The 18,060-nt window shown below is 40.4% G+C and overlaps 1 protein-coding gene across 8 annotated transcripts in view; it reads right to left on the bottom strand.

The window, feature by feature from the left end:
- Positions 1–15,619: 15,619 nt before the first annotated feature.
- SEPTIN10 (septin 10) overlaps positions 15,620–18,060 on the bottom strand; it is a 69,283-nt gene continuing 66,842 nt past the window's right edge. For all 8 annotated transcript variants that reach the window (XM_060273398.2, XM_088668616.1, XM_088668612.1 and 5 more), the window contains one exon: positions 15,620–16,926. In XM_060273398.2, coding sequence (XP_060129381.1) covers positions 16,911–16,926 — 16 coding nt within the window. In that variant the 3' untranslated portion in view covers positions 15,620–16,910. The remainder of the gene's footprint in view (positions 16,927–18,060) is intronic.

Raw genomic sequence — 18,060 nt, 5'->3', positions numbered from 1 at the left:
TCTGCCTTCCTAATTTACAAACCAAACGTATCCCTTGTGAGCTGACAACATTTTAGAGCTTCTGAAGAACTATTGGCAAATGTAAGCAAGTGAAAACCCTTGATATGGTATGAATCATGTAGAGAACTAGCTTTCCTGTCTGCCTGCCATTTGGCGAAAGGTATAGGAGAGACTGTTTATATTGCTGCTTGGAGTATAAGGTTTTTGTACTCTATACACATTTCTATACGTCTTCCCTTGACTCAGCTACAAGTTTAAAAAAAAGGTCAGATTTAAGTCTTCCACATAAAACTTCCTGATTAGGATTTTTAAGGCAACCAATCTTCTGCCCTTAAAAACTAACCTACTTTACAAAGATAAAATCTGTTGCTCCTCTATCCCATTTTGCCTCTGGCCCCATCCACCATTGCTAAGTGGCCCTCAGAAAGCTGCCTAGAAGGGAACACGGCCCTCAGCTGAAAAGGGACCTGCACCTGTGCATGAAAATTTATCCACCTATAGTTGAATGGAAATGCAAGTGGAAGAGTTGGGTAGAGGTGATTGTGTGGTGGAGGGAAAAGGGTAAGAATGAAAGCGACCAAGTCCGTGGCCGACATTGTCAAATCACATGTTTATAAAATGAGCTACTGCTTTAAACTCCATTTAAACCCAGGTTGCCTTAAAATCCTGAAAATAATTTGAGGTACACCTCAAAGAGAGGTACAGCTTAGGCATAGGTTCATAGCATCAGCCCCTTCCGGCGTCATACCCTTTGCGGAAGTTGTATCTGGAGACTGGTTACGACTCTTGCTTGCCTGGATAGAGATATGTAAAGGTAAAGGGACCCCTGACCATTAGGTCCAGTCGTGACCGACTCTGGGGTTGCGGCGCTCATCTCGCATTCTTGGCTGAGGGAGCCGGCATACAGCTTCCAGGTCATGTGGCCAGCATGACTAAGCTGCTTCTGGCGAACCAGAGCAGCGCACGGAAACGCCGTTTACCTTCCCAATTGGAGTGGTACCTATTTATCTACTTGCACTTTGACGTGCTTTTGAACTGCTACGTTGGCAGGAGCTGGGACCGAGCAACGGGAGCTCACCCCGTCGCAGGGATTCAAACCACTGACCTTCTGATCAGCAAGCCCTAGGCTCTGTGGTTTAACCCACAGTGCCACCTGTGTGCCTGGATAGAGATATGTAGAGACCTTTAAATTTACGCAGTTGGAAAACAGACTTCTAAAAGTCACATCCTTTACTCTTTATCATGTGGCTCCTGGAAAACTACTGAGAAGGGAATGTGGCCCACCTCTGGTTTACATCCTCAGCTTGTACTAGGCCATATTGGAAGATAGGTACCAGACAAGACTAAAGTGACAACTGGCAAATGAATAAAAATGTAATTCTGCCTATATAACTGTACTAGAGTTTTAACTTACTTACTGGGATTGCAGCTTTATAAAAGTCAAAAATTTAAAGATTCGGCTTAACCACTGTGATTTATTATTTAAGTATCTGCAAAAGACTCTGTACTTAAATTTAAATTTTTTCTCACCTACAACTTAGGAAGTCAAAAGACAAAGAGATTGGACATTCCTAATTTAAAAATACCAAAGTGTGTCATCTTCAATGATAACTACTAAATCAGTGCATTGGGTTACAACAGAATACCCGCCAGGCATTACCCTTCACCACCGTATCAGCAACAAAGTTAGACTCAATAGGTAACCCTTTCCTTGCCCTCAGGATATGGAGGTGTTGACAGAAGCCGTTGGCACCACTTCTATCCCTTCTTTATCTTCGACCACCCTGATTTCCCTAGCCTGGAAATGTATGCACAATTTAAGGAGTGAGAAAGGATAGAAACAAAGTTGTTGAGGGATTTATTCGCAGCGGGTTTACCTCTAGCCCAATACAGATTCCTTGCTGCCTTTCCCAATGCTTAAACTGTCTTAAAGCAGCCCAACTGTATAATTTTGTGAAAAGGGTTGGGGTCAGGATGGACTGTGTGACCCTTCAGGACGCCTTGAAACTGAATGCATCCAGTGATCCAGTGATCATAGAAAGGGAACTATCTCTGTGATACATGATGTGCTTTTTTCATTTATGGAAATGTGAATGACTTAAAATTGGCTTGAGAAAGAGACCTGGGAATCATTATACCTGATTCTGCTTGGGAAATGATCTGGCAGTGACACCCCTTTGAGACCATATCTGCAGCAGCATGGAAAGCAGCACAGAAGGCGAGCCCTGACGCCAGTACAACTGATCCCTAGCTGTCTTGGAGAAGCTGACACACTTGGTCCACAGGTTCAGAAGGCATCTGAACCCTGGTTATTTTGACACTTCAATAAATTATACTTTACTGCCTGGATTTCCCTTTATCCTGCCTTTGACCTGTGTCCACTTTGTTTTTTCTATGCATTTCCAAATGCAAATTGATTTGAATTTTGTTGTTTATTTGTTCACTTGCCAAAATAAAAAATATATATATTTTTTTTTAAAAAAATGAATTCTGGTTTTAATATCTTACCTTCCTAGAAAGATTTTTCATGGTTACTAAATCAAGGGTTTTAAGGGAATGCCCCGTGGGTGAAATAAAGTACAGGCACACATGGATACGAGTATCACGGTAATTATACAAGGAACGATTAATTTTCAGCTCTTCCTGGAGGTAGGCTTCAAACTGTGCATCTACATAATCCACTATTGGCTGATAGCTGCAGAGAAGGGGGGGATATTTGATATAAGAGGACAAAGGTTGAGTTTAACTCTAATACACTGATGTACACAAATTGCCAAAGGACAGTAAAATGACAGCGACGTTAGCATAAATTCAGGGAAATTCTTAGGAAATTTTAGGAAATTCTTCTCTAAAGTATATGCTCAGAAAAAGACAAAGCCTCTTGACCTGAATATTATCCTAAACCAAAACAAGGGCACATCCACAGAAGTCCATACATTTTGGCAGGCCTTGGTAACCAAATTGGGAGTTGCCTCAACCCTGCCAAAGAAGAGCTGGGTGTTTTACTGACCTCACACAAAACTTCGGAGGCAAGCACCTCTGAAGCTCAGTGCCATCAGCAATTATCCCATTATCTCCCTGCCAAGCTCCAAGCTGAGAAGGGCAATGTGGCACAGCTCTTCCAAGCTCCTCTCCAGGATGCTTGTGAATATAAACTACCAACGCCACCTTCTTAGTACCTCTCCGCACTAAGCAGTGCTTACTCACCAATGCATCCCTGTGATTTCCAGCCCATACTAACTGGAGGAGTGGGATATGTTGTGTGGTGGGCAGCACTAGCACCTCATGCACTGAGCACTGCCTAGCACTGACAGGTGTGAAGAAGAGGAAGAAGCTCAAAAGGGCAAGTGATCTTCCATAACAGTTCAGTGTTTCACAGAGCACTTTTGAAACACAGCATCACATAAATGACCCCCTAACCTCTTCCTGAGCTTAGAGGGGACTCCATGCTGCTTCCTCATTGCCTTCCGTCCAATCTGTCCTCTCAGCTCTGTGACTGCTGCAACAGACGATTCTTCTCTTCTCATTGTTTAAAGTGAGAAACAAGCAGTTGCTTCTACCTACCTCCTCTTTCTCCAGTTTCTCAGTGTTAGGGTTCAAGCTTTACCCTGACCTGGAGCATAGGAAGTTGCCTTACATACTGAGTAAGACCCATGGGTCCATCTAGCTCAATACTGCCTGCACTGGCTGGCAGTGGCTTTCCTAAGTTTTAGACAGGGAGTCTTGAAGGATTTTAATTTAGGGCCATTCCATTGTCACGGGTGGGACACTTGGACCATGTTTTTTTGTATTCACACATGTGTAAGAATGTAAATTGGGGTGCCTCAGGGTTCTGTCCTCTCCCCCATGCTTTTTAACATCTATATGCAGCCACTGGGAGAGATCATCAGGGGGTTTGGGCTGGGTGTCCATCAGTATGCTGATGATACCCAGCTCTACCTCTCTTTTAAATCAGAACCAGTGAAGGCGGTGAAGGTCCTGTGTGAGTGCTTGGAGGCGGTTGGAGGATGGATGGCGGCTAACAGATTGAGATTGAATCCTGACAAGACAGAAGTACTGTTTGTGGGGGACAGGAGGCGGGCGGGTGTGGAGGACTCCCTGGTCCTGAATGGGGTAACTGTGCCCCTGAAAGACCAGGTGCGCAGCCTGGGAGTCATTTTAGACTCACAGCTGTCCATGGAGGCACAGGTCAACTCCGTGTCCAGGGCAGCTGTTTATCAGCTCCATCTGGTACGCAGGCTGAGTCCCTACCTGCCCACTGACTGTCTCTCCAGAGTGGTGCATGCTCTAGTTATCTCTCGCTTGGACTACTGCAATGCGCTCTACGTGGGGCTACCTTTGAAGGTGACCCGGAAACTACAACTAATCCAGAATGCGGCAGCTAGACTGGTGACTGGGAGCGGCCGCCGAGATCACATAACACCGGTCCTAAAAGACCTACATTGGCTCCCAGTACGTTTCCGAGCACAATTCAAAGTGTTGGTGTTGACCTTTAAAGCCCTAAACGGCCTCGGTCCGGTATACCTGAAGGAGCGTCTCCACCCCCATCGTTCTGCCCGGACACTGAGGTCCAGCTCCGAGGGCCTTCTGGCGGTTCCCTCATTACGAGAAGCCAAGTTACAGGGAACCAGGCAGAGGGCCTTCTCGGTCGTGGCACCCACCCTGTGGAATGCCCTCCCACTAGAGGTCAAAGAGAACAATTACCAGACCTTTAGAAGGCATCTCAAGGCAGCCCTGTTTAGGGAAGCTTTTAATGTTTGATGGATTTCTGTATTTTAGAATTTCTGGTTTTTTTTTTGTTTTGTTTTTGGAAGCCGCCCAGAGTGGCTGGGGGAACCCGGCCAGATGGGCGGGGTATAAATAATAAATTATTATTATTATTATTATTATTATTATTATTATTATTAAATATACATAAAAATTAACAACCAAAATTTGAACTATGTTCTTAATAAGATACTGAACATTTTACTATTTTTTTATTATTTTTATGGATATTTTTGACAATTTTATTAAATGTTAAAGTATTGTCACGGGTGGGACAAAAAAAGGACATGGAGCTTGAGATAAGTTTGATTTATGGAAAAACTCTGTGAATTGGGAGGTGAATCAATTATAAACTCAGCATATCTGTTTAAATCAATGTTTATTGGTTACAACTATGCAATCAGAAATTTAGGTAAAGAAATTTAATGATACAAAATTAAGGAAAAAATGCTGTCACGGGTGGGACAATGAAATGTCACGGGTGGGACGCGTCTGGCATACACTTGATTTAACATACAATTAAGGTTGTTAAAAATGGAATAATTACAAAAAACCTTTTGCTATTACTATACTTACTATCTACTATAGCCTACAAAGTATAATGTTGTATTTACTAAAATTAAAATCTATTTAAAAAATATTTTCTTCTAGTCCATCTCTGGGCCAATCAACCACTTTCAAACACATCTACATTTTCAGTAAATTCATAAAAAATGCTCCTTCTGACTCGTTTAACATTAGGTTGGGGTAAGATACTAAGAATATGTTCAAACTGCACATATGATATGTCTTTTTCATCAACTTGAAACAGCTTTCCAGAATTGTTAACTGCTCGCATACACATCACCCTGACTTCTCCATCATCTTCAACATTACTTTGGCATATTGCAGCATATCTATATTTAGTAGGCCTGGTTCTTTGTCTTTTTGTAGTTGTTTCAAATTCAACTAAAACATATGTCCCAATAGTCACTCCATCAACGAACGGCTTCACTCCAACCACCGGCACATCTGTTTCATTTGTACAACTTGCTACACCATCTTGTTTTTCTGTGTCACTATCAGAATCTCTGTAAACATCAGAAACTTTTAACTTGAACAGTTCTGTGAAGACTACGTGGGTGGACTTTTGAAAAGAAGGTCCATAAACTAAACTTCTTTTGTCTTTAGCTTTAAAAAAATGGTTGGACTGCACGTTTGGAATCTTCCTCACCAAAGTCCAGCGCTCATCTAGCATCGCCATATTTGCACTGATATCAGTAGGTGTTAAAAGGACAAACTTCACTCTCAGTACTGCTTTTTCAGCACATTTAACAAAATCTGAGGCTGAATTGATTACTACTCTCCTTTGTTTCACTGCATTCCAAACTGCTTGCTTAGTTAATCCACCAATCCCATCCACGGCACCCTTGCCGTGGGATGTAGCAAAAAAAAACACCATTCCCCATCAACACCAAAGTCTTCAGGCATAAAACACAGATTGGACAGTGTGTACTTATTTTTGAACTGACCAGCACACCCATCAGAAAAGATTTTGACCTTGGTCAGTCTGTTAAATTCTTTCTTAAGTTCTTCAATTATGGCTTTTAGGCATGCATATACTGAGTATTTGTCGTGGGTTAAGTGATCCGAAACCACGGCAAAAGAACGTACTTTGCCTTGAGTCCAAGCGCAACCAGTAAATACTGTGATTTGGTTGTGGGTCCAGTGTGCACTTTGGATTTCATCTTGCGATGTTGCCAAATAGTTTTCAGCAAAATCCACTTGAAGAATCACCTCATCATCAGCTACTGTGTCCTTCATATTTTTGAAAGCTTTAGCTTGTAATCGCTTTACAAAGAAGTGCTTCTTAAATTTACTAAATTGATTTTGTAGCTCATTGACAGCTTCTTCTATGGTTCCTTTTGCTTCAAAAACCTTAGGCCGGCTAGAACAGTCATCTTTCCATTGCTTCCAGAAAATCTCAGACGACATGTTTAAGTCTTCATCAATTAGGGTGTGCAAATTAAGTACACACTTTTTGCATTCACCATTCATGCACTTTTCATTTTCCAAATCACAACAAGTAAGGCTCAAAAGATCAGAATGTGTGGAAGGGAAAAAAATGTCTTTCCTACTCATGGCTTCAATTAGGAAATTGAAATTAGTGTGGTATTTGCAAACGCAAACATTGTGTGGCATTTGAGAAGCTAAGTCAATATTTTTAGGCCTCAGTTCATAAAATTTTGATTTGCTGATTTCAACTGTTGGGTTATCAATCTTAAATAAGGCATAGGCCTCTTGGACTGTCATATTCATATGCCGCTTTTGGATTTTGATTCTTTTTCCAGTTGTTGGATCTTTAATAGATTTGACATCCTTAATTCCTGGTGCCTACCTGCTAATATCATCTGAATTATAAAACTCATGGACCTTTGAGATATTATCTTGTGAAATAATAGAACTTTTGGTGTTCTGTTTAGGGCTTTTATCAAATAGTGTTTTTGGCGCTTGAGGTGAACTCTCATACACAAGCTTTCGTAACACGGCTATTCTTTTCCGTGGACTTAATGGCAACACTCTTTTAACTTTGGTAACAGCGTTTCCAAGAGATTGTGGGCATTTAAATGACCCAATCTCTGGAATAGTAGTGTCGCCAATTGGCCTAGATTCTTTTTCTTTTATCTTTTGTCTGTACTTTCTTTTGCGCTCAGTTTCTTTCCGTCTGTATTCCATAAGTGATTTTGCAGACAAATTCTTTACCAACTTCATCTTTTCTCGCCTCTTCTTATCTCGGACCCTCTCCTTTTCTTTGAAGCTTTCACATTTGTTTTTATCTTGTTTTAGTTTTTCACGCAGCTTTCTCATACGTTCTGCAGATGTAGTCTTTCCCATTTTGTGTATTGATTCAAAGGTTATATTATCTGTATTACTGTATGTATTCGCATTAGGGTAAAGTAACGGTAACTGCCTTTATGTTCCAGAAGGAACAGCTACTATTGGTCCATTCAAGCAGCTGCATTTGGCTCCTTAGTCTTATTGGTTTCCACCAAAAGGCAGCTTTGTGATTGCTTGAGATGGTTCCCTCCAAAATGTATCCCTTTCTAGCTAGTTCCCCTCTCCTCAGTCCCTCAGTCTTGTTTGCCAGAATAAAGAATTATTACATGAGGAATCTGTCTCCTGTCTGCAGAGAGCTGAAATCACTTGCTGAAATCACTAACTCAAGCTACAACATTGAAAACTGTCACGGGTGGGACAGAAAAAGAATTATTAAAATTTCATGGTGTTTACATTAATTAACTGCATTTTTATTATTGATAGGTGTGTTATACTCTAATACATACTCCCACAATAAAACAAACATAACCTATAAATTAGTTTTATCACAAAATAAACTTTTGTACCTTTTGCTGTCACGGGTGGGACACTGAAACAGCATCCCATTCAATAATAAAAATAAAATAGAAATAACTTACCTATTTAAAAATTTTCAAGTCCAATGTGTAGACAAAGTTCTTCACTTTAATAATATACCAACAATGACAACCACAATTTTTGTTTATCTTTGAAAAATAATGCCAACCTAAATGAACAAAACTAAGCTACACAATCAGAAAAGTGATACTGAAACTTCAAGCTCAAATTTCTCATGAAAAAAATAATTTCAAATTCTTTTTTCCTTTGGAATATTGAACTTTAATATGTTTAGTTAATGAAACTATAAGTAAAATAAGTATATTTTAAAAATAATTTTTTTCTTATCAGGCTCATTTTTCACGGAATGGCCCTTTAGGGTCACCTCTGGATATATGAGATTAATGAAATTGGGATATCTGATTGCAGCTCTTTCAACTATCAAGCAGATTCTAGTTTTGTGAGGTTTTTGCCAGTCAGTTGGGCAATTTATCAGAAAACACCAGAAATGGTTTATAAGGGATAATTTATTATAAAGTTCCTAATACAGAAAAGAAAAATGTATAGGCAGTCAATATCAATTGCAAAGCAGCAAAGTATACTTTCTAACTAGTTCTGAAGAAAAGACAAATGGCCCAACTTTGGTTTATATACCTTTGAAATGCCTTTACCAAGAGTCATTGTCAAAGCTGTCTAGCTCTCCCATTGGTCAAGCACAGATACCAGGCCCACATTGATAGTCCCTCTCCCACTGAGAGTAAAACCCCAATCTCTGAGAACCAATTCAGATTCTGTCCCTGCTGACAGATAATCACTATCTAGCCCACTCAAATAGTCAGAGACGCCATCTGCCCACCTAGACAGAAAAGTCCTTATTTGACTCTTAAAACTGTCAGCATCTCACTTGAATTCCACATGCACACACTCTCCTGATTGGCTGTCAGTTTCACAAGCTCTCACTGGTTGTTGGGTCACCAGGAGGCAGACCCAGGGAATGTGTGTTAACTATGTCAATAAATTTAAATAAAATGAAATCAATAAGCCTTTCAATACCACTACATGACACAAATGGATGGCATGTCACTTGGCAAATTAATATGACATTATTCAACTGAGGAGATACTAACCTATCTTCTTTGTTTATCTGATCACCAAATCCAACTGTCTCTATTATGGTCAATTTCAATCGAACATTGCTTTCCCGGAGCTCATACGTCTCAGCTTTAAGTCTTACATTTGGCTGAAAGTGTGTTGACACACGGTAATCAAAACTATTATTAAACAAACTATGAATCAAAGTTGATTTCCCAATTCCAGTCTCCCCTACAATTAAAGACAGATAAAAAATATACATACGTCACACAAATTTCACCATAACACAATGAGGGTAATTGAAATTTTTCACATTCCCCAGAGGGTGGGGGGTGGAATGCAAAATGGCATTTGCTGTAACTAAGGAATTAGTTCAGAGAGGCCATTATCTCTCTTTTTATTCCTTGATAGCAGTATCTGGCCATTATGCCAGGGAATTTCCTCAAAGGATGCATATAATATTTATTCTAATGCTATTTTTGCTGCAAACTTTTTGGAGCTTAGGGAAAACTTAACCCCACTTAAGGAATTCTGTTTATCTAAACTAGTACAATACCAAAGGAAAAAAGTGTCACTTTTGTGACCTTTGTGACCTTTGCCACTTTTCTCTCCTTCAGGTTTTTCAATAGTAATGAGTTTTAAAATAAAATAACTCACTGCTAACAGCTATTTTACTTACCAATGCAGAGAATGTTGAAGCAGAACCCCTGTTGGATATATTTACTAACCAACTGATCTGGTAAACTATCAAAGCCAACATGACCAGATAAGGATAAGGGTCGGGAACTCTGCTGTGGAAAGAATAATACAAATTGGAATACAAGGCTGCAACACCATTACTACTATGTTGGCAGCAAAGTCTAAATAAGTTAATACCCATCATCCCTGACCACTGGTCCTGCTAGCTAAGGATGATGGGAGTTGTAGTCCAAAGGCAGCTGGACACTCAAGTTTGCGAAACCCTGATGATCTAGAAGAAGAGTACAGTAATCAATGGCAATTTTTTAAACTTTGTTCTGCTCAACAAATTGTACAACTGCTAAAAAGCACTGCAAGAAAAAAGCCTTTGATAGATTTTTTTTTTGTTACACCGCATAGTTAGAATTCTACAAAAAAAAACACCAAATTGCAATTTTATTTTGGGTGAATTCACGTTTTATTTGAAATTCTACTTTGCTGTAGTACTATAGCAATATAAAGAGAATACTTATCAATTTCTTTACTCACACTCCTTGTTTCTTCTTTATTGACTGGTGGATAGGATGCTCTCATTCTCATCTCAGACATACTTCGGGGGGGGGGGGGAAGTAGACCAAATAATTTTCTAAAATAAAGAACAAGTGGGGTGAGGGGGGAAAGGTAGGACTAAAATTTGACTAATTTTTTTAATTAATTAAAACAACTGGGTAAGGAAAAAGTGGTAGGACTAGATTAAATAAAATTATAATTGAATAATCATATGAAATTTACTTATTTGATTAATCAGACCTATATTGTATATGAGTTAAAAACAAACCCATTGAAGCATGTCCCATCAACACTAACATGTCCCATCAACACAAAGATTTCTGCTTCTGCAGAAATATCCCATGCATGCATCTGCTAAATGTATTCTAAAAGTTCCCCCAACCCTTCGGAGCAGATGAGGGGCAAGCACAGGAAGAGGAAGGAAAGATCATTGTGGAAGCGTAATGCTTGCGCTGCTAGGATGCATTTGATGGGTGCTACCCATTCGCAGGACCGGATTTAGGTTTGATGAGGCTCTAAGCTACTGAAGGTAATGGGGCCCTTTTTAAGTCCAGCTGTCCTTTGTCAACAACGAATTGTCACTGTTTTTGTGTTGAATATATGCTATATTGTAATTTATGGACCTAATAGGTATCTAAAGCCATTTGCACATATTTTATTTTATCAAAGTAATTGTTGAACTTATCTTAAATTTTGGAAATGTACTTCCAGTTGTTGTTGTTTTTAATTGGGGGGGGGGCCGAGAGACTGGCTAAACTATAGCTTGTTTAGCTTATACGTAAATCCAGCACTGCCCATATGCTGTTTTCAGGTGATACAAATCCAGCATGTTATCTTGGAAGAAGCACTGTGGTTGGGGAGCATTTAAGTGAGGAGAAAATGACATTTGCCATGTGCAGTTGGCATTTTTCAAACAAACCACACTTATCCCATTTGTTGGTCCCTATGATATAGCAATCGTCTGGCTAAGCAAAAGCGGATGTTTACAAATTCCTCCTCGCAGCTGCATCCAAGAAGGGAGGGAAAGTTCGCAAACTCGAGGCCCGCTGTCTCTTGTTCTCATCAAACAAAACTGTGTTTTTTGTTTTTATTAGTGTGGCATCCAAACACAAGTACAGTCATACCTCGGTTTAAGTACACTTCGGTTTGAGCACTTTCAGTTTAAGTACTCCGCGGTCCCGTCTTGAACAGATTAATCCACTTTCCATTACTTTCAATGGGAAAGTTCACTTCAGGTTAAGTACGCTTCAGGTTAAGTACGGACTTCCAGAACCAATTACACTCATACTTAGGGTTAAGTACGCTTCAGGTTGAGTACTCTGCGGACCCGTCTGGAATGGATTAATCCACTTTCCATTACTTTCAATGGGAAAGTTCGCTTCAGGTTAAGTACGCTTCAGGTTAAGTACGGACTTCCAGAACCAATTGTGTACTTAAACTGAGGTACCACTGTAAAGTAAGCTGGCGTTTCCTCTTCAGCCAGAACCCACCTCTTTGCAACTAAATACAACATGAATTCGAAGCGTTCACCTACTCCCAACTTTTTTTTAAAGTAGCCCATGACAGTAACAAGCCTGTGAACATGCTCTCCATCTCATTACCTCTGTATATGATTCATTTCAAAGCTTCACCTTGGAAAGCCCACAAAAATTTGCACAGCCATGATGATTTTTTGGCCTTGAAAAAGAATGGGGGGGGGGAGAGAAGATGTCCCTCCCCGCCAACAGTTAGGTTAGTTCCCTTTCCCCAACTGTAAATCGAGTCTCCCCATTCTCTGTGTCCACAAAAAAAGCATAACAGGGACTCGCCCTCTCCCCCCTGAAAAAATCAGTTATGTGCTGACTAGAATTTGCTCTCTGTGGCAATGCAGTGAGCGTCCCTGCTAAAGATCTAGCAGCTTCTGTTTACTGTGATAGCACAAATAATGATTCATGATGGCCGCTCAGGAAAAATAAAAATAAAAAGCCTGCTCCAAACCTTCAAAGTTGTCGCCTGTGATAAAGGGCCTCGTGGATTAATTACATCAGTTATGGGCTTAATGCTGCCACCATTTCCGACAGGCCTGCTGTTTGTCACAAGGCCTCGGGCTTCTCGGCCTACCTTTGTTCAGCTTGCTTAGGCCTAACTCCTCAACCAAGGCCTTGTCTCAGCCCTGGGCTCTGAGTTGCCACCTCCTAAAGTGGCTGCTTTGAAGTGAACCTTCCAGAAGTCTAGTCATGTGATAGGAGTTTCCTTCTAAGTTTTTTTTTTTAATCACCAGGATAAGAGAAGGACAAAACTAATGCTGGCAAGGTTGCAGGAATCCTGGGAACTGGAGTACAAGGCAACAGAGGCCTGCTCTTAAAACCAAAAGATTTGCAGCAGGGGCAGACCTTCGGGTTTCGAGTTTCAGTGGTGCCCTGTGCGACGTCAAAATTTGGGGCTCCCCACTACCTCACCCCACCTCTCTGGCTGCATTCAAAACAATAGCTGCGGCACCCCCAAGGCTTCGCGCCCAATGTGGCTGAACCCTCCCCTAAATCTGCCCTGGGATTGCAGAATGAATTTCCAGAAATTGCTGGAAGGAGAGGCGGATGCAATTGGCCAAGGAAAGAGAGAGAACTAACTGCACTATTATAGACATCGGTTCTGCCGAAGGGCTGGGCAATAAGTCACTTGTGGACAGCTAAGTTAGTTGCTGGAGGCTGTTTTTGAACCGCAGACTCCCAGAAAAAAGAGATGGTGCTCAAATGCACCACTTTTCCTTTGCAAAAGAGAGTTGTTTCCATGTAGCTGGCTAGAACAGCAGACACCATTAACATAATGCTCTGCCACACTGGAACTGGGATTTTAATAGAAGGATTTCGACAGAAGGTTCTTTTCAAGCCTAAATCATACCCAGGGGTGGGAAGGGCATATTACATGCTGGGTGGAAAGGTGGGAACCTTTCCTGTTCAGCTGCATGGAAGATGTTCATTCCTTATTCGTTACATTCCCAAAGGTTGGGGATAACTCAACTTTCAAATGGTGCCTATCTTCAGCCGCTGACTCATCTCCTTTTATTCTTATTGGCTCCAATCAGCAGAAAGGTTGAGAATGCTTCTCTGTGCCTAAAAAGAACTCCCTTTTCAAAAACACAGAAAATTTGACAGGAAGTTTTGTTTTTTTTGGCAATTCTTACTGTCTCCTTCACAGGGCTATTGAAATGGAATCTGGATTAGCTTTGCTCATTTGATTTAGAAGGCGCAACAAGGATCTTCCTTGTAGGAATATGGTATACCACCTCCTTGTGGTAGCACGCATGAAGCTGCGGTTACATTGGAAAGATGCAGACAGATGTTATGTCCACAAGTGATATGACAGGATATGGTTGTGGGCTTTGACTAATAAACTTATGCAATGCTGTAGAGTGATTTGTGAAGAAACAAAAAATGATACTTTTGATGCTGGTTTATGTTTATTTCTTGTAACTCGCTTCTTTTTAGCTTCTTTATTTAACTTAAAGGTAAAGGGACCCCTGACCATTAGGTCCAGTCGTGACCGACTCTGGGGTTGCGCGCTCATCTCGCATATTGGCCGAGGCAGCCGGCGTATAGCTTCCAGGTCATGTGGCCAGCATGACAAAGCCGCTTCTGGCAAACCAGAGCAGCACATGGAAACGCCGTTTACCTTCCCGCTGTAGCAGTTCCTATTTATCTACTTGCATTTTGACGTGCTTTCGAACTGCTAGGTTGGCAGGAGCTGGGACCAAGCAACGGGAGCTCACCCCGTCACAGGGATTCGAACCGCCGACCTTCTGATCAGCAAGCCCTAGGCTCAGTGGTTTAACCACATGCTATTACTTTCTGACACATCATGACTGTTTTTTTGCTTTGTATCTGGTGACCAGTACCCATTATTTGTTCTTTGTTTTGTTTCATGTTATTCCTAATAAAAACAGTATTAAAAATGAAACCCCGTCTTCATGTGGGTGACTCTAGGACACTGGGGTCAGGGACCCTTCTACAAAAATAGTAACGAAGTCTTCAACCTGTGACCCCAGACCACTTGATTCAGTGCTGTTTTTAATATGGTAACTTGTATGTTTCTTAATACTTATAATGGGTTGGTGTGTTTTTAAGCTGTTTCTCTTTATAATTCATGTTGTGAGCTGCCTTGGACCTTACACTGGAATAAAGGTGGGGTATAAAGAAATAATATTGATAATAAAAAATAAAAAAGTAATCCAACAAGAACCGTGTGGTTGGATTATCACTTGCAACAAATCAAAGGTTAGATGAAATGGCATTGAGTTTCATGTTAAACTCTCGCCACTGCTGTTAGCACCTACTTGCTCTTGATTTTCACATTCGCTCAAAGTTTTTTGCCAGATTAGGCAGTAAAAAAAATAATTATGATCTATAAATAAATCAGAAGAGACCCAGCAGGACAGGTTAAAATAGAGACAGTGTTGCTTTGAGAATGATTTCTCTAGCTTCATCTCTTATCACATCACCAGAATAACACGACCCAGGTGAAGGTATTTTTTTATCATTATTTTAGCTCAGGAGCTAACATGGAAAATGTTGCCTAGCAACCCAATATCTATTGCAAATTGGAGAAGAAAGGATCCTCCATTAATTCATTGTGACAGATTCAGAGTAACTCAGATTCAGAATAACAGAATATTTTTATCCATCTCCTATAATATCTTCTCCCATTCTTTCACACTCAGCTCCCCACCCACAACAGATTCTTTCATCCCTCCCCTCCTTGGTTCTGTTGCCTTCATGTCATCTTCCTAGAAATTGCATTTCTGTTGACTGATACAACAGTTCAACAACATGAGATTTGAAATCTAGACTGTGTGCACATTAGCACCTTCAAACATGAGGTAGCCCCACCACAACCACATGCCTCAAGTCGCTTTTAACATTACCGTACACATCAGAGAGGGAGCAGGTATGTATCCATTCAATGCACATTACCATATTTTGTTTTTCCCAACCAACTTCCTATACAATGAGCTGTCATCAGCATGTGTGCAATGGCTGTCTTTAAACACCTCTGCTTAACCGCAGCTTAAGTTTTCAAATCAGATGGAAGCTGGCTTGAGGACCATACAGCAATATTTCTCAAGAAAATAAGGGATTCATGTGGATTATGGATAACATTGTGTGTTTATTTTCCAAGTTATGCATTTATATATACATGTTTTTTAAGTCCTGCAGAAATCTACGAGGATTGCAGATACAGCTGCTTTTGCTTATTAGTAAAAAAGGAACCATACAAAGGTTAACGACTATTGGCTGCCATAAGTTGTACAATAACTTTAAAATTAAGTTAAGATTACATTTAGAGTACAATATTCTACATGGTTACTCAGAACTTCCTAAGCCTCGAGTTAGGCTGCAATTGTAAACACAAATGATGAGCAACCTGTGGCCCTCCAGATGTTGCTGGACTACAATGTCAATCATCCCTGACCACTTGGCCATGCTATCTGAGGGTAGCAGGAGTTGGAGTCCAACAATACCTGGAGGTCACAGGTCCCCCATCCCTCCTCTATGCACTTACTTGGAGTCAGCCGCCCCGTTGCCCATGCTGAACACAAGAGAACCTGCTTCTGGTTGATCATGCACAGGACTGCAGAGTTAAAAGAAGGATTTTGCAGCCAGCTGTGCAAATTTAGTTGGCAAAGTGTTAAACAGACGGAAGATCTCTCTTTAAGGCACTTGATCTATCATCTTACAAACTCAATTTGTCAGGGTTCTCATGAACCAAACCTGGTTTTGTTTGTTTTGGTAAATTTCTAGTTTCCACATGATTGGCGGCATGTAACATAAGCTGAAGAACAGCAAAGCCTGTTCAAGTGGCAGGTATGTTTAAAAACCAAACTGGTTCTCAAAATATATTTGGAAATGAAGCTTAATGCTTGCACAAATACTTCATGAATAATTCAAAAGCTTATCATTATCACAAACCTAGAAAGGACATTTGTAAGTCCGTTTTGAGGAAAGGAAGTGGTTATTTAAACAGGTTTACATATTTTATTCAGCTGAATAAATGTGTTCAATTGTGTATAGCTAAAACAGGATAAAAGGCACCAGTTCTTTAAAACATATGCAATATATATTCACTTCTGTACTACAGTGCTCATAACTCAAATGAAAACTGTTTTATGGCACAGTAATCTTTGGTGTGTGCAACTTGACCACGGGTATATAGTTTAAGTGCATATCAGTGGCTGCTTAAAAGAAACATCCTTTTAAATATATTAATGCAACAGCAACCCTACAGTACATTATGCAAAACTGATTATACATTTTAATATACTTTTTCATTGATTAAGCAATGATCAGTTTTCAACTTCGCTTTCATTAAAAAAGGGGGAGGGTGATCGACATTTCATCATAGAGAACTGTGAAGAATTTCTTCTTGTATCTTCAGTTTCACATAAAGCCAGAGCTGAAACAGAAAGAGGCGTATCAGGTGTGCCTTTATCCACAGAGAGCAAAGACTATTTACAGTATTAAAGCTTCCATCTTCAATGTGTTCATATTTACTTTGATAATTCCCAACTAGACAAAACTTGAACCGGCTTAAATGTAGGGAAATATCACATGGTATAGCCTTCAATTTTCATTTTGTTTTCTACAACTGTTAGCTGTTGTGTTGAAAGTGTGAAATATAAATCATGTAAAACAGGCATAGGCAAACTCGGCCCTCCAGACGTTTTGGGACTACAATTCCCATCATCCCTGACCACTGGTCCTGTTAGCTAGGAATGATGGGAGTTGTAGTCCCAAAACATCTGGAGGGCCGAGTTTGCCTATGCCTGATGTAAAATAAGTCTTTAATCTGACATTCTTGGAACATACTTGCTATGTTAGTATCAAAACTATGTTACTCAGCTGACAGTAATCTTCTGCCAGCAGAATGGAGAACAAAAGCCATTTTAAGGAAATCTTCCTCCCCCTAGCAGCCCCACTCATACCCCTAAATCTTCCCCAGAGAGTAGGGAGACCTCCGGAGCAGATTTGGTGGAGGGCAGAGAAAAGGGAGGTCCCACTGCACAAGCCGATTTCCATTGCAGAAGTGGGCAGACATCATTGGATGGCTCCCTACTTTCACTACTGAGAAGATAGGAAATGTTCTCATTGAACGATTTCATAACTTAAAAGCGCACATTTCTATTGTGAAAACCATTAATAAAAATTTGCTTTACATGCAGTGATTCCTTGCAGCAGTTGAGATTTTGGGCAGAACAGTGGCTCATATCCAACATTGGTTATACTCAGAGCAGACCCACAGAAATCACTGGGCTAAAAATAAGTTGCCTGTTGATTTCAATGAGTCTACTCAGAACATGTTGGATACCACCCAGTGAGTGCAACAGCTGCCAATACACAATACAGATTTAGATTGTTTACTATTCCATAACAGCTTCTGCCACGACCACCAAACTACAAAAGCTGTTGGGAATTTCAATAGCATTCTCTGGAATGAAAAATTCAAGTATTAAGCACATTGTGAACATACGAATCTGTTTTCAATGACTTGCAAAACTAACATACCCTAACCATACAACATTTGCAAACT

The sequence above is a fragment of the Zootoca vivipara genome, chromosome 4, assembly GCF_965207765.1.
Source record: "Zootoca vivipara chromosome 4, rZooViv2.hap1.1, whole genome shotgun sequence".
Classification (NCBI taxonomy): domain Eukaryota; kingdom Metazoa; phylum Chordata; class Lepidosauria; order Squamata; family Lacertidae; genus Zootoca; species Zootoca vivipara.
Note: the sequence above shows the minus strand (reverse complement) of the source record. Positions and strands in the feature narration are given on the sequence as shown.